Source organism: Protopterus annectens, chromosome 2.part0, assembly GCF_019279795.1.
Source record: "Protopterus annectens isolate FY-2018-M chromosome 2.part0, PAN1.0, whole genome shotgun sequence".
NCBI classification, from domain to species: domain Eukaryota; kingdom Metazoa; phylum Chordata; order Ceratodontiformes; family Protopteridae; genus Protopterus; species Protopterus annectens.
In genome coordinates, this window is record NC_056728.1 from 1,861,599,309 (window position 1) to 1,861,619,009 (window position 19,701).

General features: G+C 40.0%; 1 protein-coding gene across 1 annotated transcript in view; it reads right to left on the reverse strand.

Annotated features, from left to right (window-relative positions):
- Nucleotides 1–285: 285 nt before the first annotated feature.
- CCHR2.PART0H1orf50 (chromosome chr2.part0 C1orf50 homolog) overlaps nucleotides 286–19,701 on the reverse strand; it is a 171,409-nt gene continuing 151,993 nt past the window's right edge. The window contains exon 6 of the mRNA XM_044061891.1: nucleotides 286–532. Within this exon, the coding sequence (XP_043917826.1) occupies nucleotides 350–532 (183 nt within the window). The 3' untranslated portion in view covers nucleotides 286–349. The remainder of the gene's footprint in view (nucleotides 533–19,701) is intronic.

Sequence of the window (19,701 nt, forward strand, 5' to 3'; positions counted from 1 at the left end):
TGCCTCATTTCCCTCTTAATTTCAGTGATGTTCTCTAGTTCAGGAAGACAGTTTAGGAGGCTGTAAAATGCCACCCAGGAAGATATCTTTGGACTCTATGACTTCTTTATTTTTTTCTGCAGCTGCAATCCTGTGAGCGAGATGGATTCTTCACCTTTTTTAATGTGATGCATAAACTTCTTAACTGTGTACAAGGTGTCAGCTTTTTGCAAGATCAGCTCAACTTATAGGAAACTTACCTTTCATTAAAATTTTAGCAGCCTTGCAAAAATGACAAATATAGGGTAGTGGTGTAAACCTTTATTAATGTAAAGTCATACTGCAGGAGGCAAATGTTTTTAACAGTTTATTAGGTAAGTCCCTGGAAGTTAGGCTCTGTGCACTGTGGTAGAGCTGCCTGCTGATTCAATAGCTTGTCAATAATGGCAATTTCAGCATCCCGTTTTTCGATGTCTTTGTATTCTGTCCAAGACATGTCATGCTGTAGTTTGAAGGCTCCAAGGAACTTATGAGGGCAGCTCGCTCCCCACTCCTGTATAAAGAAAAAAATGGTCAGTTATCTGAGCACTACACAAAGAAAAGCAAATAGGTGCATAACCCTTAATTTGTTAGTGAAGGGGAATCATTAGCATATGCGTCTGCAGCAGTACTGCATATTATTGGAGTGTGAGATGTCATGTAGCACTAGAAAAATGCTTTACATTCAGTAATGTTGATATAAATAACCATGTTTATTTTTAGTGCATTTTTCTAAACGGAGACTTAAATGTTGCAGAAAATGAATACTTATCATTTTAGACAAGAGGAAGTTAAGTTGGCTGTGCAGTATACACAGAAATTCAAAACTGAAGGTCTTTGCTACTATGAAAAATAGTTTGAACTACACAACAAATTGTTGCAATAGCACATTTTTAACAACTTTTTTTTTCTTTATTAGCCATACCATGTGGGTGTATAACTGCCAATAGCTATACCAGTTTGCTTTGCGTTCTAGCAAATGGACACCACTTTACCTACTGGATGTCTGGAAAGACAGCTGCAGAACCAAGGAGCTGCAGATGCCATACAACTACAAGATAGAAAGAATAGATTTTTCAGAGAAGTTCCAGATGTGTACTAGACATCATCAGCATGACAGTAGTAGCATCTGGAGCACTACACAAATGTAGTATGTAACCTTGGTCAGGTTCCTCCATGACCTCTTCCAGTGGCAACATGCAAAGAAGGTGCCACACTTAGGATACCATATTCTTTAACACTGTAACATATTAGGCTGTGTTAATATACAGTGGATATAAAAAGTTTAAACACCCTCGTTAAAATGCCAGGTTTTTGTGATATAAAAAAAAATGAGACCACAATAAATAATTTCAAAACTTTTCCCACCTTTAATGTGACCTATAATCTGTACAATTCAATTGAAAAACAAACAAATCTGTTAAGGGAAAAAATATAAAAAATATAAAACGTAAAATACACTGGTTGCATAAGTCTGCAGCTGAACTTTATTTGGGGTTAATCAGAGTCTCTTTAACTGATGGCAGGTGTGTACCCAAGAAGACTGAATGCTGTAATTAAATCAAAAGGTTCTTCAACAAAGTATTAGTTTAAGGGTGTGCACACAAAACAAAGTATTAGTTTAAGGGCGTGCACATTTACTCTACCAGCGTATTGTACTTTTTAATTTTTTTTATATTTTTCCCCTAACAGATTTCTTTGTTTTTCAATTGAATTGTACAGGTTATAGGTCACAATAAAGGTGGGAAAAGTTTTGAAATTATTTATTGTGGTCTCATTTTTTTATATCACAAAAAACTGCATTTTAACAGGGGTGTGTACACTTTTTATATCCAATGTGCATACTTAATCGGACAAATAAAGTAGAATACCAATATAGGCTATGCACAGTGAACTCCAGCCTTTGGGTAAAGTCCTCAAGAAATACATAATCTGATAACAATAGTAATAATAATAACAACAATAATAATAATCTCAGCCCCACAGACTAAGCAAGCCAGTTTCAAAACAAAACAGAAGAGTAACACAATATTTACTGTACATCTAAAATAGCAAAGCTCAAGAATTAGAACTTATACAAAATAAAAATTAAACAGAACATCTTATTCCTAACACTGTTCTGCTACAACTGCAACTCCTGCCTCTTTTTGTATCTATTACTAATGGGTATGGCAGGAAGAATCCCAAGAGTAGATGGAGAAATCTAACAAACTTCTCCACAGAAATGTGGTAGCAAACCTCTTGAACTACTAATGCTTTGGGATTATATGCACAGAGGACAAGATCACTGCTTCAGAAATGTTGCCAGCTGAAACTCATTTTCTACAGAAGGATGCAGACATAGCAGCCTTCCACTTGAATGTGCCCCAACCAAAGGTGCACTCATTTTAGAGTCTATGGTAGTGCCACGACTACTGAAAAACACTGCCAAATGTGAGCGGCCAGAAAAAAAAAAAAAAAAACTTTGGCAAGAAATAGGCATAAGTTTGTAAACCAATGAAAAGTAATAATCATTTGTGCTGCTGGCATTCAGTCTTTGTTGTGAATGGAGGAGATGAAATCAGTTACATGAAGAAGTCATTAGTGTAGTACAAGTGTCAAAAGGAGTAGCCAGCATTCCACAAGAATAAGGAAGTACACTGGAGCCTCGGGTCATCTGCAAGACAGCAATTACTAGTCCAATTACTGCTTTTTCCACAAAACGATGAATATTACGTCAAACAAACAGAAGTAGTACACTTGACAGGTATTGTACAACAGACAGTAAGCAATATGTTTAAACAGTTCCATTCCCAATGATAGACTTCTTTGGAAGAAATCACAGCAACAGCTATACTGTTTCAGGAGTCTGAAGGATGGCCTTGCAAAAGTAATGGGTTATGCCCATCTGATAGAACAGAGGATCAGAATGACGCACGCACAAAGTATGTGTGTTCTGCCAGTGCTGCACATAGTGTGACTGCACTGCTGTCTCTATACAGATTTGGAGTAATGCACAATGATATATTATATTTATTTGTCTTTGTTTGCTATGAAAGTCTGACTGGGGTAGACTGGAGTAGACCATTTATCAGCAGAGGCCTGGGGAGAAAAGCTCCACACATACATACATAGTTAAGTACCTCCTGAGACATGTAAATGTTTATATTTTCTAAAAGTCTTTTGTCATAGAGTAAGAGTGATGCAATTATGCAACAGAAAAAATTATCAGATTAAGACAGGTAAGAGAAAAACACATAGCTACATTTTAAAATATACAGACAGTGGAAGATGAGATTGTGCTAAGGATTTTCATAGTTTAGGTATGCAAGAGGTAGAAAAGTTTGAGAGGTACTTCAGATTACTGGATTACATAAATAAGATTATCCAGGTGTAGAGCAAGAAAAAAATCGAAGTCTGATTAAGATGTCTCAGTAGGGATTTAAAGACTGTGCATTTTTCTGTCAATTTTAGCTGGACTGGCATGCAGTTCAACAGTTTTGTAATGTAGTAAGAGTATAGTAAGCATTCAGCAAAGCTTTTATATCTAGTTACAGTTAGGACAGATTCACTATTGGATCTTAGTGTTCTGATGTTACTGTATGGTTGTACTATGTTTTTAGAGAGGGGCAATTTTCAGGCTTTTTGATAAGATTGTGGGCAATGGCTAGCTGAGTACAGATAAAGTGGTTTGGAAGTTGAAGCCAGTTTAGTTCTTTTAGGGCTGTGCAGTCACGTTTTTTTGGGGAACTGTTTGTGGAGAACTTGGCTATTTTTGTTATATCATGTGTCGAGTTTAGACGATGTTAGTTTAATTTGTGAAGATAAGGGATAAATATAAGCGGGGCATGAGTAGGTAGGTTCTGGCTATGGGCTTCTTTGTGGTGTCAGTAAGGTATCTCTTTGCTCTATATAGGGAGTCTAATTTCATGTGTGTACTTTTTGATGGCTTGGAGAAGATGTTTGTCATATCTGAGTTTGTCATCTATCAGTAGACTAAGTAGTTTGGCTTCTGTTACATTTTTATTTTAGTGTTGTTAGATGAATGTATGTGGAATGTGTGTTTTTGTTCATTATATTGTTTTGACATTAAAAAAACATTGGGTTAGTCTTTTTTGCATTTAGGTTTAGGTCTGTATTACCTAACCAGAATTCTACTGATGAGAATGATGCTTGGGTAAGTTCCTGTAGGATTTTAAGTGTTGGGACAGGACAGATGAGGGCTACATCAGCTGTATACTGTCTGCTTGTTGTGAGGCAGTATGGAGTTTAATAAAATATATCGAATAGAAGGAAGGCCTAGAATTCAGCCTTATGGGACTCAGACTGTGACTGGTAGAGAGTTGGAGAAATCTTGTTTCCATTTTACTGATTGGTGCCTCTGTTAGGTAGCTATGACATCTACTGAGGGATGAATGATTAAGGGCCAGTAAGGAAAGGTTCAAAAGCCTCTGGGAGATGCAAGAAAAGAGCCAAGATTAGGTTGTCATTACTTCTATTGTGGATGGCAGTATTGATAAAACTAAGAGCACTTGTTGTACTATGTCTCTGTACTACTAATGCATGGGTTCCCTAAAGTTACTTATGGTATGATTCCAGTTATTCTCATTAGGGCTAATATATAATTATCAACAATGGGATTGGTAGGGCCAATCTATAACCAAATGGGATAGATTAATTCAAGCACAAAAAGAGAAACTGGCTAGACTTGCAATGTTCAGCAAGAGCAGCTAGCCTAGTATTTACTTATGAACCTGTGACTGGGACAGAAACCATGTTTGGTTGTGGAAAGCAGGCTATTGTCAGTAAGATATTTGGGAAATTGGGAGTGCATGCATTTTTTTAAGTATTTTTGATAGAGGTGGTAGTATAGTGATGGGTCTGTAGATGGACAAGTCAGTTGAGTTGCCTCCTTTATGCAGTAGTATTACAAGTGATTTCTTCTAGATGGTTGGTACATGGTTTTCTGTTATGGATAGGTTAATGAGGATTGAGCCATGGAAAGCTAGAGCATCAGTAGCGGGTTTTAGGTACTATGTTGGAAGGATGTTGGTTTTAGGTTGCATAGATCTTTTCTTATATAGGTGGTTTGGACTGGCTGGAAGGAAAAATGGGTGTTGCTGGTGTTACTATGGCTTGGGAATGTTACAGGGGAGGTGCTGGCTTGAGAATGTTACATGGGATAATGAGCTTTGTTTTGTAAGAGTGAGTATGGTGATCATAAAGGAGGAGTTAAATTGGGTTGCTATATTGTCCAAGTGGTTATTACTTGCTTGTGAGGGACTTGTTGCTTGGCCAAGGTGAAGCAGTTTGTTTAGTGAGGGCCAAAAGAACTTGGGATTGTTTAGATGTGGAATCTGGAGCTTAGAGAAATAGGAGTGTTTGTCATTTGTTATTTCTTATTTATTTATTTATTGTGTGTAAGATTTCTTAAGTGTCTAAAATTCTAAAAGGCAGACTGAATTTTGTTTTGGGGCCATATTTTCCTTGTTTTCTCTCTCTGAAGGAGAGTTTACCTGCTTTCTTTTGTAAACCAGGTTGAAGGGTTTGACAACACTCTCTTTGTTCTTAGTAGGGCATGGGTACTGTATTTTCTAGGGACATGTTTTTTAGGACATTCCAACTGTACAGTTTAAGTGAGGAGATGAAATTGCTTGTTTTGAAATGTTTGTGTTAAGTATGTTTGTAAGTTACCCTTCTGCAAGTTGTCAGACTGTCACTAATACTATTAGCTAGGCAACTATATGAGTTTATGGCATTGGGTTTATTGTAAGAATCCAATCTAAGAAGGATTCCTTCTGGTTTGTTTATGTACTCTGGTTGTGGCATTTATTAACTGTGAAAATCCAAAGAGATTCATAGGAAGAATGGTTGAGTGATTTTGATTCCAGTCTATACTGAGAACACACATTATGATTGTTTCATATGTATACTGTCAGATAAACTGTGCCTAAGGTCTTTTGCAGTGCTTATGTTTTGACCTGGAGGAATATATAGTCCGGTGATGCAGATTAATTTTCTATTGTTTAGTCTTGAGACCTGTTATAAGGTATTCTGCATTGTTAAATATGGGAAGAGCATGTGGATAGATACTAACCTTTAACAGTGCAGAATAACAATGCTCATGAGGATAAGTCATATGTAACTACTGGGTTTTGTGGAAGGGCTTTCCTTGAGGATAAGGCTCACATTAGCCTGCTCCAAAACAACAGGGACTTAGTTAATTTTTAATGCATTATTAAGCATTAGCATAAGGGGTGCAGTACAACTAGGCTAAATCTGACTGGACAAATTTGTCCTTCTAATATGTCATCTGATCTGGTGTTTTTGACACTACCGAGGGCAAAGTTGACCATTATGGATATAATTTCAGGTCTGATGATGTTGCAGAAAGGTAGGGTGGCTGCAAAGTCCCTTTCTAGCCTGAAATTTGCTTCAAATTTTTGTTAGTGTGTCAGCTACAGCTGTTAGCTCTGTTAGTTTTGTTATTTTCTAATAGTGCATTACTTTTTGTTTCCTCCCCTTCATTTTTTTAGATGTAATTGTAGAAAGCTCTATTACTGTTCGCCTTGACAGCAAGTTTTATCTCTAATGAAGCTTTTTTTGTGGTTTTACAGAGTTCTTTATAGGCGGAGAAGAGCTTAGGCTTGTGTTGTGCAGAGTAAAATTTGAAGGCTTTGTAAGCAGTTTGGTTTTTGTTTAATAATTTGTTGGTTTTGTAACTCCAACATTTCTGGTTCCTACAGCCTCCCTCCACCTGCTGCACATGGACTTATACTCTATGGTCAGCCTCTAAAGAAATGACCCTCTAAAGAAGAGGTTCTGACCAATGGACCAAATGTTCACAAGGGGAAATTCTTCCTCACACACTACAGAAGAGTCCACAATAAATATATTTATTAATTAGACAATGCCTTTTTAATCTTAGTTTAATATTTCAGTTTTACCAAGCATTTGCTTTTGTTCCAGAAAGAACATCTGAAATATAGGCAAGTTGATAAAGTCTGAATTCATTGTTAGTAAAAACTGTCCTTTAAGTCATGTTAGTCTTCTAGACATTAACACGATGACATGCAGACTTGAGGGTATATACTGCATAATAAACACATTTGTAGCACATAAAAATGCATTTCAGTAAGTATTCTAAACAGGGAAAACTTTTACTCTCCCTGTAAAGACATGACCTCATAAAACAGTAGTAGTCTGGTGTAAAATGTCAGTAAAATACATTACCATAAAAAACAGCAAACACACAGATCAAACTCCCAAAGAGGCAAATGGAATATATGTAACCAAAGTATATTATATTTGCATCTTCCTACAACAAAAGGAAAAGTTTATGACAAGCCAGTCATTGCACGAGTTTCTGTATCAAGAAATATGAAAAAGGAAAAAAATAACTTGATAGGGTGAGAGGGTAAGAGGTCTTATGCTGAATGAACTTTTAAAACCAGAGAAGTGGGACTGCCTCATCATAAATTGCATATATTTTTCTCATCACACAACTCATTCTAGGATTACCTCCTAACACTTCTTTCCTTACCTCCCATGATGAAGACAAGTGGGTTTACAGATGTTCACCATAATGTAACTACTCAGGGCCTGTCTGAGCCTACACTCTGTTCCACTGAATATAGTGAACAATGTGACACATTGCAATATGCATGCATGCATTTACTGTAGATGCTCTTACTAGTTTTGCGCTCTTTAATCACTCAACCTCTTGCTATTAGCCGAGGGATTAAAGAGTTCTTGAAATGGCAAACCCCAAACTCCCACAAACCACTCGGATATGAGAGCTTTCTGTACACACCTCAAACACCCCAATTAACATTACAAAAACTCTGGGTTCCTAACCAAATTCAGGTGAAACAGACGGGTGGCCTTAATACAGAACCACATTACTCTAAACGGTCCTTTTTCATTAAGATTATGAAATACAAGTAGATTCATTTTTCTTGTCCTGCACTATTCAGTGCAACACCCTATACATTTCAATATCTATTTTTGCAGGTCATTACCATAGAGATGGTGTCTGCTGCTTTTTACAAATCAGTAGCCTGTCATACATTAAAAAATTGTCTCTTCTGGTAGTCACATGGCCTGTTGAAGCAAATCTCAGAAGACATGTCTCACAAAGTAGACACAATGAACACTTTATTTACATCTGAAATAACTAACACAAGGAAGGTTCGTTCAGAGCAAAGTAATGGGAAAACAGTATTCTAATATGTGTGCATGTGAAAGAGATTATGTTAACACTTGGGACCAACTCAAATGGAAAAAATGTCATTTAGCTCCTAAGTCATAAGCTTTTCAGCTAAATATATTAAGTAAGAGATGAAGAAATCACAGACTCGTACATATGTTCATAGGTTCATACTAGGCTATCTGCCCTGGGGCAATTATAAGCCTAGCCCGATTCTGTATGGCTTACGCCACCCCTTGATTTGAGTATACTGTGCCTCTGTCTAATAGTGACATGGGAGTAATCCCTGGGACAAACCTACGATCCCCCAACCACTTATCGAGATTCTTCTTGAAGAGATTCAGTGAGGTGCTCTGCCTCACATGAACTGGAATTCTATTCCAGAGCGAAGGGAGGAGATTCTGCCCCCCCCCCCATACTTTTATTTTCAAAAAATAGTCTTTTGAGAAGACTACATTGTGTAGCCTGGATTCACAATGTTGATCATCTGTAAACACACCTGTCTCTATCAGGGGGGATGCAACAGAAAGAGGTGATACGAGGTATTCAATCATAGGATTCAGTGACAATGAATTCTGCTTCATTGAAAATATTTATTTGTTCAGAAAGCACACCATGAAAGAAATAACTGATTTACTATAAGCCAGTGAGGATGCCCATAAATAAATAAAAAATTTCAAAATGGCATACTTTTGGTTTACAGGAAAATTGCATTAGATCCAGTACTGTGATAGTAAGCAAGAATGTAACAGGTATCACTGTTTAAAAAATGTTGATTAGAAAAAATGGTTATAGTACCAAATAAACCACTTCCTATGAGAGGTCCCATAAGAAATTAATACCACTATAAAAATTCATTAATTCTACAACTGTACCTATTAAAACAAGCGGAAATCTGACATTCTTCTCTCTGTAAATGAGTGATAAGACAAGAAAGGACTTAAATTTCTGCATACCACCTAACACAATGGTGGCACTAGGTTGCTTTCTTTGTTTATCATATTGCATATAATAAACAGATGAACATTTTTAACATACATTGAATAAAACCAAATACTTTCTTTTATTTTTAACATAAGTTACACGAGAAGCAACATTAGGCTGTTGTTTCTGCACACTACTTTGAATAACTCATCACTTTGAAAAACTTATGTATAACAAAGGAAACAGCAGATACATTCTTACACATATAAAACTGCTTTTTGAGGGGAATCTCCTTGGTGACTATGATTAAGAGTATCTTCGCCATTCCAAATTTGGCTTTCTTTGTTCAAACTTCCTACACTTATGAATATGCTAGCTTTATGCAGGCATATGTCATGATATGTACTACACTGAGACAGACCGCCTTAATTCCAGAGCCTGTGTGATACCTGCAACCATGAAATTAGTACAGTTTTTACAAATAAAAAAAAATGATACCTGCACATGTACAGAGTTTACAAGTATATAAATATGCACATTTTTGATTTTAGGGAACTCTAAAAGCATCCATGCACAGAGGAATGACAGTAACTAGAAACCACTATCCATTTCTGCTATCTGGGAGTTTGGTTTGATCAACATTTACATTTTTAGTACGATATTAATATAATACAGACCAGAATTAATTGATTACTCTTCTGGTATGTGATCATTTTACACTTTTACCAGAAAACAAAAGTAAAACCTGGAAAGAGATATTCCAAGTACAGCTACCTGTGTACACCTTACCTATTATTTCTACAGTCTCAAAGAAAAATACAAATAAACTAGCAACTGTAGATCAATATGTGTGTATGTGCCTTTAAGAAGCTATCCAAGGGCTTGCACAAGTGTATAAATATTGAGCAAGTGCAAGCCTGACTGCCATTTTGTATCTGCTGTTGAGATGTAAGCATGTTATGTATGTAAGGTCTGTCTGTTAACTAGTTTGTTCATATTTTATGATGCTGCTATCCATCCTGATGTATTTCTATGTATTAAAGCATCTAAAAGAAATACCCCAGCCTTCTTGTTATATGTGTTAGAGACAAATGAGTGACAGCAAGCGCATCTGTAGTTATATCACCCTATCCCCAAAAAGTACAGTTGTGTACCTACCATAAATGTAGATGTTCGAGTGTATTCACTGTTGCAGTCATTACAATTGGGTTATCCTGCTCGCAGGCTACCCGCAGGTCGGCCCGAGTTCCAAAGTCTAGGTCCGGCGTCAGTTGCTGTCGAGTCCTCCCTGACGTCAGTGCGCAAGGGGATAAAAGATGCAGCCAACACCATTTTCTTCAGTTTTTCTTGCCCCAGATGTCAGGTGCCCCTAAAATGGTACCCTAAATTATGCCAATAAGCATGCATGCACAAAAACAACTTTTCCTTCATCTACAAGCAAATACACCACATAGGTTGTATAGAATAGAGAAGTACAGATAAGTCCCAGCAAAGAAAAAGGGGGATGGTGGGAGGGTAACCTGGACTGCAACAGTGAATACACTCGAACATCTACATTTATGGTAGGTACACAACTGTACTACGTTTATCGTGTTTCACTGTTGCAGTCATTACAATTGGGATGAATCCCAAAGCTAAGGTTGGGAGGCTGGTGCTAAATAGGATTAGGAGAGCCTATCAGGCCCTGCAGAACTGCAGTGGCAAAACCTGCCCTGGATTTAGAGTAGAGAGGTAAGTGATAGTGCTTTGTAAAAGTATGCACTGAACTCTAAGTTGCAGCCTCTAAGATGTCTTTGGTTGGTACTCCTCTGAGGAAGGCTGCTGAAGTGGCTGCTGCTCTGGTTGAATGTGGCCTAATGCCCTTAGGCACTGATTTTCCATGCTGTGAATAGCAGAAACGAATGCAGTGGCCTATCCACTTTGAAATAGTCTGCTTTGAGATGGGCTTTCCTTGTGATCCTGCAGCATATGCCACCAGAAGTTGTTCAGTCTTTCTGAAAGCTTTGGTTCTGTCCAAGTAGAAGCATAGCTGCCTGTGAATGTCCAAAGAATGCAGAATTCTCTCACCCTTATTCTGTGGGTGTGGATAAAAGGTAGGCAAATTAATTGTTTGGTTAAGGGCCACACTGGACACTACCTTAGGCATAAATGTAGGGTTTGTCCTCAGAGAAACCCTGTCAGGATGGAAAATTATAAAAGGTTCCACAGCCATGAGTGCCTGTAACTCTGAGACTCATCTAGCGGAGGTTATTGCTAGGAGCAGTGCTGTTTTCCAGGATAAGAATTTTATATCAGCTGCAGAGGCTGGCTCAAATGGAGGCAGTGTGAGTTTTTCCAAGACATAGTTGAGGTCCCATGCAAGTATTGGTGCTCTCCTTGGAGGTCTTATGTTTTTGGCCCCTCTGTGGTACTGCCTTAGTAATGGATGAGAAAAAATAGGTGGTTCTGTATTGTAATGAGCCGAAATGGCAGAGGCATGAATTTTAATTGATGAAAAGGAAAGGCCTTTATTGAGCATCTCAGTTCATCATCATCATCTTCTTCTTTCAGCTGTTCCCGTTAGGGGTCGCCACAGCAGATCACCTGTTTCCATTTCTTCCAGCATCTCAGTTAAGTATTGCAAAATCTGAGGAATATTTGGAACACTTGTATCAATACCTTGTGCCTGGTTCCAAGCACAGAATCTCTTCCATTTTTCTGCATAAGATTTTCTGGTGTTAGGCCTCCCGGCCTCCAAAATAACATCCATCACTGCTTTAGAGAGAGGTGTGCCTTGGATGGCTACATTATCCGCCATGCTGCCAGGTTTAAGGTCCTGAGTTGGCTGTGCAGTATCTGACTGTCTTGTTGGGTCAATAAGTGAGGAATTTGTGGGAATGTCCAAGCTGGGCATTGAGACAAGCTCTTTAGGATTGGGTACCAGTGCTGGTGGGGCCAGTCTGGGGCAATCAGTATAATTTTTGGTTTCTCTTGTCTGACCTTGAGGAGTACCTTGGGGAGGAGAGGCAGAGGAGGAAAGGCATATACTGTTAGACTTTTCCAGCTGAAAGATAGAGCATCCACTTTCCATGCTTGCTTGTGATAAGTCCTTGTGCAGAATCTCTGTAGCTGGTAGTTGTGAGGGGAGGCAAATAGGTCTATGTCGGTGCATCCCCAGGTCCTTGTTATCATGCTGAAGACTTGTGAATCCAATTTCCACTTGTGGGGATCCATTAGGTTTCTGCTTAGTTCATCTGCCAGAGTTATTTGTCCTTCCTGACCGGAATTGTGCTTGTATATGTACTTGATAAGTCAATGCTGTCTCCCACGAGTTCATGGCTAGCCTGCAGAGGGGTTAGGAATGTGTGCCTCCCTGCTTGTTTATGTACCACATGACTGTAGTATTGTCCGTCTTTATCAGTAGTTGTCCTGGATGAAGTAGATCCTTGAAGGCTGTCAGGACATTCTGAACAACTAGCATCTCTTTTTGATTGATATGTAGATGCATTTGACTTGCGGGCCATGTGCCCTGAATACATCTTCCTGCCATATGGGCCTCCCAGGCATAATTTGATGCATCTGTTGTCAATGTCTGCCTGGCTGTGGGCAAGGTGAATGTCTGTCCCGTGTTGTGGTGACAGGCTTTTCCCACCATCGAGACTCCTGTTGCAGGCAGGGAATGAGGGTAGTTATTGTTTCCAGGCTGTGGCAATGTTGAGTCCAAACACTTTTTAGATACCATTGAAGTTTCCTCATATGCTATGGAACAACTAGTCACCACTCCCACAAGAGGGGAAAACATACAAGACCTGATCATTACCAACATGGGGACTCTATGCTCCATACCAGAAGTATATCCCTAGTTGGTAAAATCAGACCATAAATTAATTTCACTGGATATCCACATCCCGACCCCACCCCCAGCCCAGAAAAACACAGTGAAAAACTTCTCAAAAGCAAACTTCACACTTCTCATAACCAAAGTGGAATCCTTCAAGGCCCCAGGGCCAGTGGAAACTACGGCCCAAACTGCAGAATCCTATATAAACGCATTCCACGGACATCTCCAGGAATGCATGGATCATGCTATCCCAAACAAAATCAAGACCCAATCATCCAAAGGCAGGCATCCAGTCTGGTGGACCCCAGCCATAAATAAACTGTACAACAGAAGGAGGAAGCTAATACATGATAGAATCCCTAAAAGGGAAGGCATCTCTGATCAGTACTAGCAAAAAATTACGATCCCTCATAAAATCCTCCAAGGCCAGCTTCGAGAGAAAAATTGCACAGGACACTAGACTTGTTCTGAGTTGATTCTAAGTGACAAAAGATACACTGAACCCACAGACATTGCCAGTATCCTGGCAGACAGGTTCAGTGCAAACCCCCCCCCCCCAAAATAGCAAGTATCTATCCCGGCAGAGTGCAGCCTCCCAAACATCTCTGATGCTCAGGTGAAGGCCGCCCTCTCCAAAGCAAAAAACACTGCTTCCATGGGACCAGATGGCATCCTGGGTTGCGTCCTACATGAACTCCAAGAAGAACTAATCCCTCAAGTAAAACTGCTGTACAATCTCAGCCTCACTACAGGATATGTGCCCAAAGAATGGCGTACAGCAACAGTGGTCCCACTCCACAAAGGTGGCCTCTGGACCCTGGAAACTATCGCCCCATAAGCCTGACTAGCCTAGTCTGCAAGGCTATGGAGAGGATCATCATGGAACTCATAAACAAAGACATTGGGGACCTACAGACACTAGATCCTACCCAATTTGGCTTCGTCAAGGGCAGATCCTGCCTTTTGAACCTGGTCGACTTCTTCGAAACAGTCACCAAGGCCATAGATGAAGGGAAGGTAGTCCACACAGCCTATCTGGACCTCGCAAAAGCATTTGACACAATACCCCAATCGGGCATCATAGATAAGCTATCCAGCCTAAATATAAATCCCTATGTCACAAGATGGGTTGCAAACTGGCTCAAAGACAGAACCCACAGAGTCAGAGTTGCTGGAGCCATGTCAGACTCGAAACCGGTCACAAGTGGCATCCCACAAGGTTCTGTCCTGGGACCTCTCTTATTTGGTATTTACTTGACTATGGCTCACCAAGTTCACAGATGACTGCAAACTGGGCGCCATAATCGACTCTCCAGCTGACACAAAAAAGGTCTCAAAGAGACGGATAACTGGTGCCAGAGCCATGGTCTAAAGCTAAATGCCAAAAAGTGTATAGTCATACCCTTTGGCAAAAACAATGTGCCCACAAATTACCACATAGGTGGTAACCCATTAAGTACAGAGAAAGTAATTAGGGATCTGGGGACCCAAGTTGATTGCAATCTCTCCTTTGACAACCACATTGCCAAAGTGGTTAGAAAGACCTTCTACATAGCCCACCTCATCATGAAAGGATTCACATCTAGATCAAGAGAGGTAATCGTGCCCCTTTATTCACCCCTCATCAGGCCCATCATACAATACAATGCCCCCTTTGGGATGTACCTTACCCGACACCTGCAGCAATTAGAAAGACCCCAAAAGTACCTCACCAGGAGGATCAAGGGACTCAAACAGATGCCATATGCTGCTCGGTTAAAAAAACTCCAGCTCTACTCAGTTGCATACCGCCTACTTCGAGGCAATCTATGCCTGACATATAAAGCTATGTCCAACCCAGAATTAATGGACATGCTCCACCTCAGTAAATCTAAATCCCTTAGAGCCATGCATTTTGGGAATTAAACCTTAGCACAGAAATAAATAGAATATGCTGGAGGGACAGATTCATAGCCCAGAGGCTCCCTTCGCTCTGGAATACAATTCCAATTCATATTAGGCAGAGCACCCCACTGACTCCCTTCAAGAAGAATCTTGATGAGTAGATGGGGGATCGTAGGTTTGTCCTGGGGATTACATCCGTGTCACTATTAGACAGAGGCACAGTAAACTAAACTTTAAAAAGGGCACAGTATACTCAAATCAAGGGGTGGCGTAAGCCAAACACAATCGGGCTAGGCTTATAAATGCCCCAGGGTAGATAGCCTAGTATGAACCTATGAACCTATATACAATTTTGCATATGGAATTAGCAGAATGCAGGATGCCATGAAACCCAAGGCCTGCAGAATTTTTCTTGCAGATAACTGGGTCTTTGTTGCCAACATTTTGAAATAAGTAGTCAGTTGTCTGTGCTTGTCTGTCGTGAGATAAGCCATCTGGGCAGCTGTATTTAAGCTTGCACCCAGGAATATTATATCTTGAGAGGGTATGAGTTTTGATTTCTTTTCATTTACTGTGTACCCTAGACGTGTTCGTAATCTTTTTACAAATGCCAGATGTTGTAGTAGAATGTCCTTGTTCTCTGCTTGAATAAGGCAGTCGTCCAACTAAGGATATATTTGTATTCCTCTTTGTCTGCAAAATGCAATTACTGGTGCTAGGCATTTTGTGAAGACCCTGGGCACAGTAGATAAGCCAAAGGGCAGTGCAAAGAATTGGTAGTGCATTGAGCCAGCTATAAATCCGAGGTATCCTGCATGATTGTCTGATTGGGACATGCTGGTATGCCTCTTTTAGGTCTAAAGTCAGGAGACAGGCCGGACTCTGAAAATACATCACCTACAATGTCTAAAACAGGAGGGATAACAAGGGGCCTGTGCTGAGGTAATAAAAGGAAGTCTCTGAGCCTTTTCTTGGATTCTGAGTAATCTTGGCTCTCCCAGTGGAAATGCTCCCTCATAGTATGCAGGGTCTCCCCAAAAGAATAATCCTCAGGAGGAGAGGCTGAAGAGATAGGGAGGAAGAGAATACTCCTGTTCAGTAGAGGAATCAGAGGAAATGGAAACCTGATCTGAAGATTCATATTGTATCTCTTGCCTAGGCCTCTTATCAGGAGAGGGATGGGAACCCCTGATCAAAGTAATGAGGTCTTCGGCCATTTTAAGCATCTGTTTTCTAGGCATGGTGGCCTGTCCAGGAGAATGCTGTAATTGTTTCTTTGTCTTTAGAGCTGCTTTAGTCTTTGCCTTTGAAGCTGAAGTTGGTTTCACATATAACTGTGTAGGCCTGAAAACATCCTCAGAAGCCGATGCCTGCTTAGCGGCTCCGGACCCATCTGAGGGAATAGTTTCTGAGTGTCCAACACCTTGAGTTTCCAGGGGCCTAGTCAGCTCCACATGGGAGTCGGAAGCGGCCCGTGGCTCTGAGGTAGCGGGCGTCAGGGGCTGCGAAAATGGAAAACACCTCACAGAGAACCGGCGATAGGCCTAGCGGAAGCCTCATCGTCGGTCTTGGACCTCAGATGCCTGTCCTTTTCTTTTTCTTTGCGCTTTTTATAAACTCTGGTAGTCGGTTGTTCCGACGGTATTATTTAATTCTGCCAAAGTAATGAAATGCAAAATCGTACCGACGCTTAATAGTGTGTTGGTTAAATCAAGCACAAAACTGACAACTAGCAACGTCGTGGTCAGGGCCTAGGCAAGGAATACAGTAAGAATGAAAATCCTTATGAGGTATTTGCTTCTCACAAGAAATACAATTATTAACTTTTTCTGACATCGGTCTGGAGCAAGAAAAAAGTTTCCCCAATGGGGTACTTAGCTTTAATGAAGACTTCGGATCTGAAATTCGAATTTGAAAATCTCAGGAGTCGGCCGACCAGCACTTGAGAACTGCTTTTGCTTCGGGCACCACGCGGCAAGAAAGACTAAAGAAAATGGCGTCGGCTGCATCTTTTATACCCCTGGCGCACTAACATCAGGGAGGAGGCAACAGCAACAGACGCCGGACCTAGACTTTGGAACTCGGGCCGACTGCGGGTAGCCTGCCAGCAGGATAACCCAATTGTAATGACTGCAACAGTGAAATACGATGAACATCTGGGTACCATTGTCATACTAGTCATAGAAAAAATGGATACTTATAAAGCAAAGGTCTCATCTACTTTTGAGCTTCTTTATATTCAGACTTAAAAATAAATTATGCATATGACAGTTGTTACAGAGGGTTAAGTCTGTGAGTTGCAGTTATTATGGCAAAGGGCTCAATTCCTTTAGCCCTTATTTGCATATTATGTGATATGAGCAAGTCACTTAAACACTGCTCCTGGGCCACCCCTGAAAAGGGATTGTGTCTAGTGGGCCTACCTAATTAACAAAAGGGAGTATGTATATATGGGTGTTCAAAAAGTTGTTGAACATGGAAAACTGTTGGCATAGCTGATCGAATATCAGCTGATCTTATGTGCTGGCAGTTGTTTTGTGCAAGACAGAAGTGCAGTGGAGATTGTAGAATTTGCCCCAGCCCAACTATAGTGCGATCTTCGCTTTGTTATATAAAATTAGCAGGAGGTGTGTGGGGTGCAGGGGGGACTTGCCCCTCCCCCATAAAACACTTGTTCTTTTCTTTTCTTTTGTTTTTCAATTGGCTGCTGATCAACAAGTTGTGCTTGGTCAGTTGCCGTTCGATATGTTGAAGTTTCGATCAGCTGTCATAGATGCATTTTATATAGGTGTACCACATTTAAGCTAAAACACTCGATGTAAACTGCAAAGGGTTAAAAACAAGCCGCCTTGTGTCCCCCTCTCCCCTGCTAATTATATATACTAAGATATCACACAAACATTGAGTAAGGGCAAATTTCTCAAACCCTGAATTTGTGAGATCTTGTTTGCACACCTAACTGCCTAGTCGACCATATGTAGTCGACTAGGCAGCTGTCAACCTAAACATATATGGGTAGACTGAACTTGGTCAACTGTACCTTTGGTTGACATTTGTTTAGCTAAAAAATATTTGATCGACTTAACAGATGAAAAACAATTGTGCAAGACAACACAATTCTCTGTGTGCAGAAAATATGCCCTTTCTCCTAGATTGTGCGATCTCAGACTTATATATATATATATATTATAAAATTAGCAGGGGTGTGAGGTGCACCCTCACATGGGGAGGGTCTAAACAAAGAAGTTATGTTCTTACCATAATGTTCCTTGTGTTGTCCATCTCATCCTTTATTCTCACTTATGGGTCGGATTGGATGCGTTGGATCCATCTCGGCCATTTCCCCAGCTTGAGGTCTTCAGCAAAGCTTATGGGCTTCATTCTTTACCCATAATACAAACCTGTAATTACCTCAGATCTTGTCTGCCTCCAACAGCACATGGAAGAACTTATATAGAGTAGCAGCTGATATATATGTATATGAGAGTGTATATCTAAACCCATACATACGAGCATGAATTAGTATCAGACTGAGAAGGAATATTCTCTGAGGCTGTATGGTCCTGCCGAATACCAACTGTGTTATTCAGTCTACCAGGAGTATAGGCAGGGGGTAAGGAGGGAGGGCTATGAGAATAAAAGACGAGATGGGCAACATACATGGAACATTACGGTAAGAACATAACTTCTTTATTGATGTTGTCACTCTCACCTTTATTCTCACTTGTGGGACTGTGTCCCAAACAACTGAACTCTTGGGTGGCTCATGGGAGAATATTCCTCATAACCATAGAACCAAAGGAGGCTCTACTCCTACAGGCCAAATCCATTTTGTAATGAGTAATAAAGATATGAGGTTTTGTCCAAGTAGCCACAGCACAGATACTATCCAGTGGTAATCTAACCTGAAAAGCTGCATATGTGGCCACAGATCTAGTGGAATGAGCTTTAACCACCTTTGGGAGAACTCTGTTTGAATTATAAATGTAGGATATGCATAATGTTAGCCATCTCCATAAAGTGACTTTTGAAACTGATTGACCTTTTCTTGTATCAGAATAAAAGACAAGGAGCTGATCTGATTTTGTTACTTCTGAAGTTCTATGTAAACATAAATGTAACTGTCTATGAATATCAAGAAGATGCAAAGAATACCCTCCCTTATTTTGGAAGTTGGGAAAGAAAACTGGAAGGTCTATAGACTTGTTAAGGGTATTCTCCGTCACAACCTTGGGTAGAAATGATGGGTTAGTGTGTAACGACAGTCTGTCTTTGTGGAAGACTACATATGGAGGCTTTCTGGACAAGGCCCGCAACTTAGATACTCTTCTGGCTGAAGTAATAGCCACAAAAAATAGTTTTTTCAAGGAAAGAAATTTTAAGTCACATGTAGCTGAAGGTTCAAAAGGGGGAAAAATAATATGAGATAAGATGAAACTGAGATTCTAAGGGGGCATTGGATGTTTATATGGAGGTCTTAACATAACCCTCAAAAATGCTTTGCAAAGTGTGTGTGATATGATAGGATGATGATTTTCTCCTATATAGAAATTAGAAATTGAGGCTAGTTGAACTTTAGCTGTAGCTGCCACTGCTCCACCAATGAAGAGCTCTGACAGAAACTGCAAAACAGAGTGAACTGGTGCTGTAAAACGATCTGTTCTAGTACGATTTGCCCAGTCAATAAATCTCTTCCATTTGCTTTTGTAAAGTTTTTGAGTAGATGTTTTATGAGATGATAATATAATGTTTGACTGTGGAGGAGAGAGATGGAAACCTGGCAATTAGGGGAACTGGATCAGCCAAGCTGTCAGTTTCAGGGTGTCTAGGGTGGGATGAACCATTCCTGATGGGTGTGTCAGAAGGT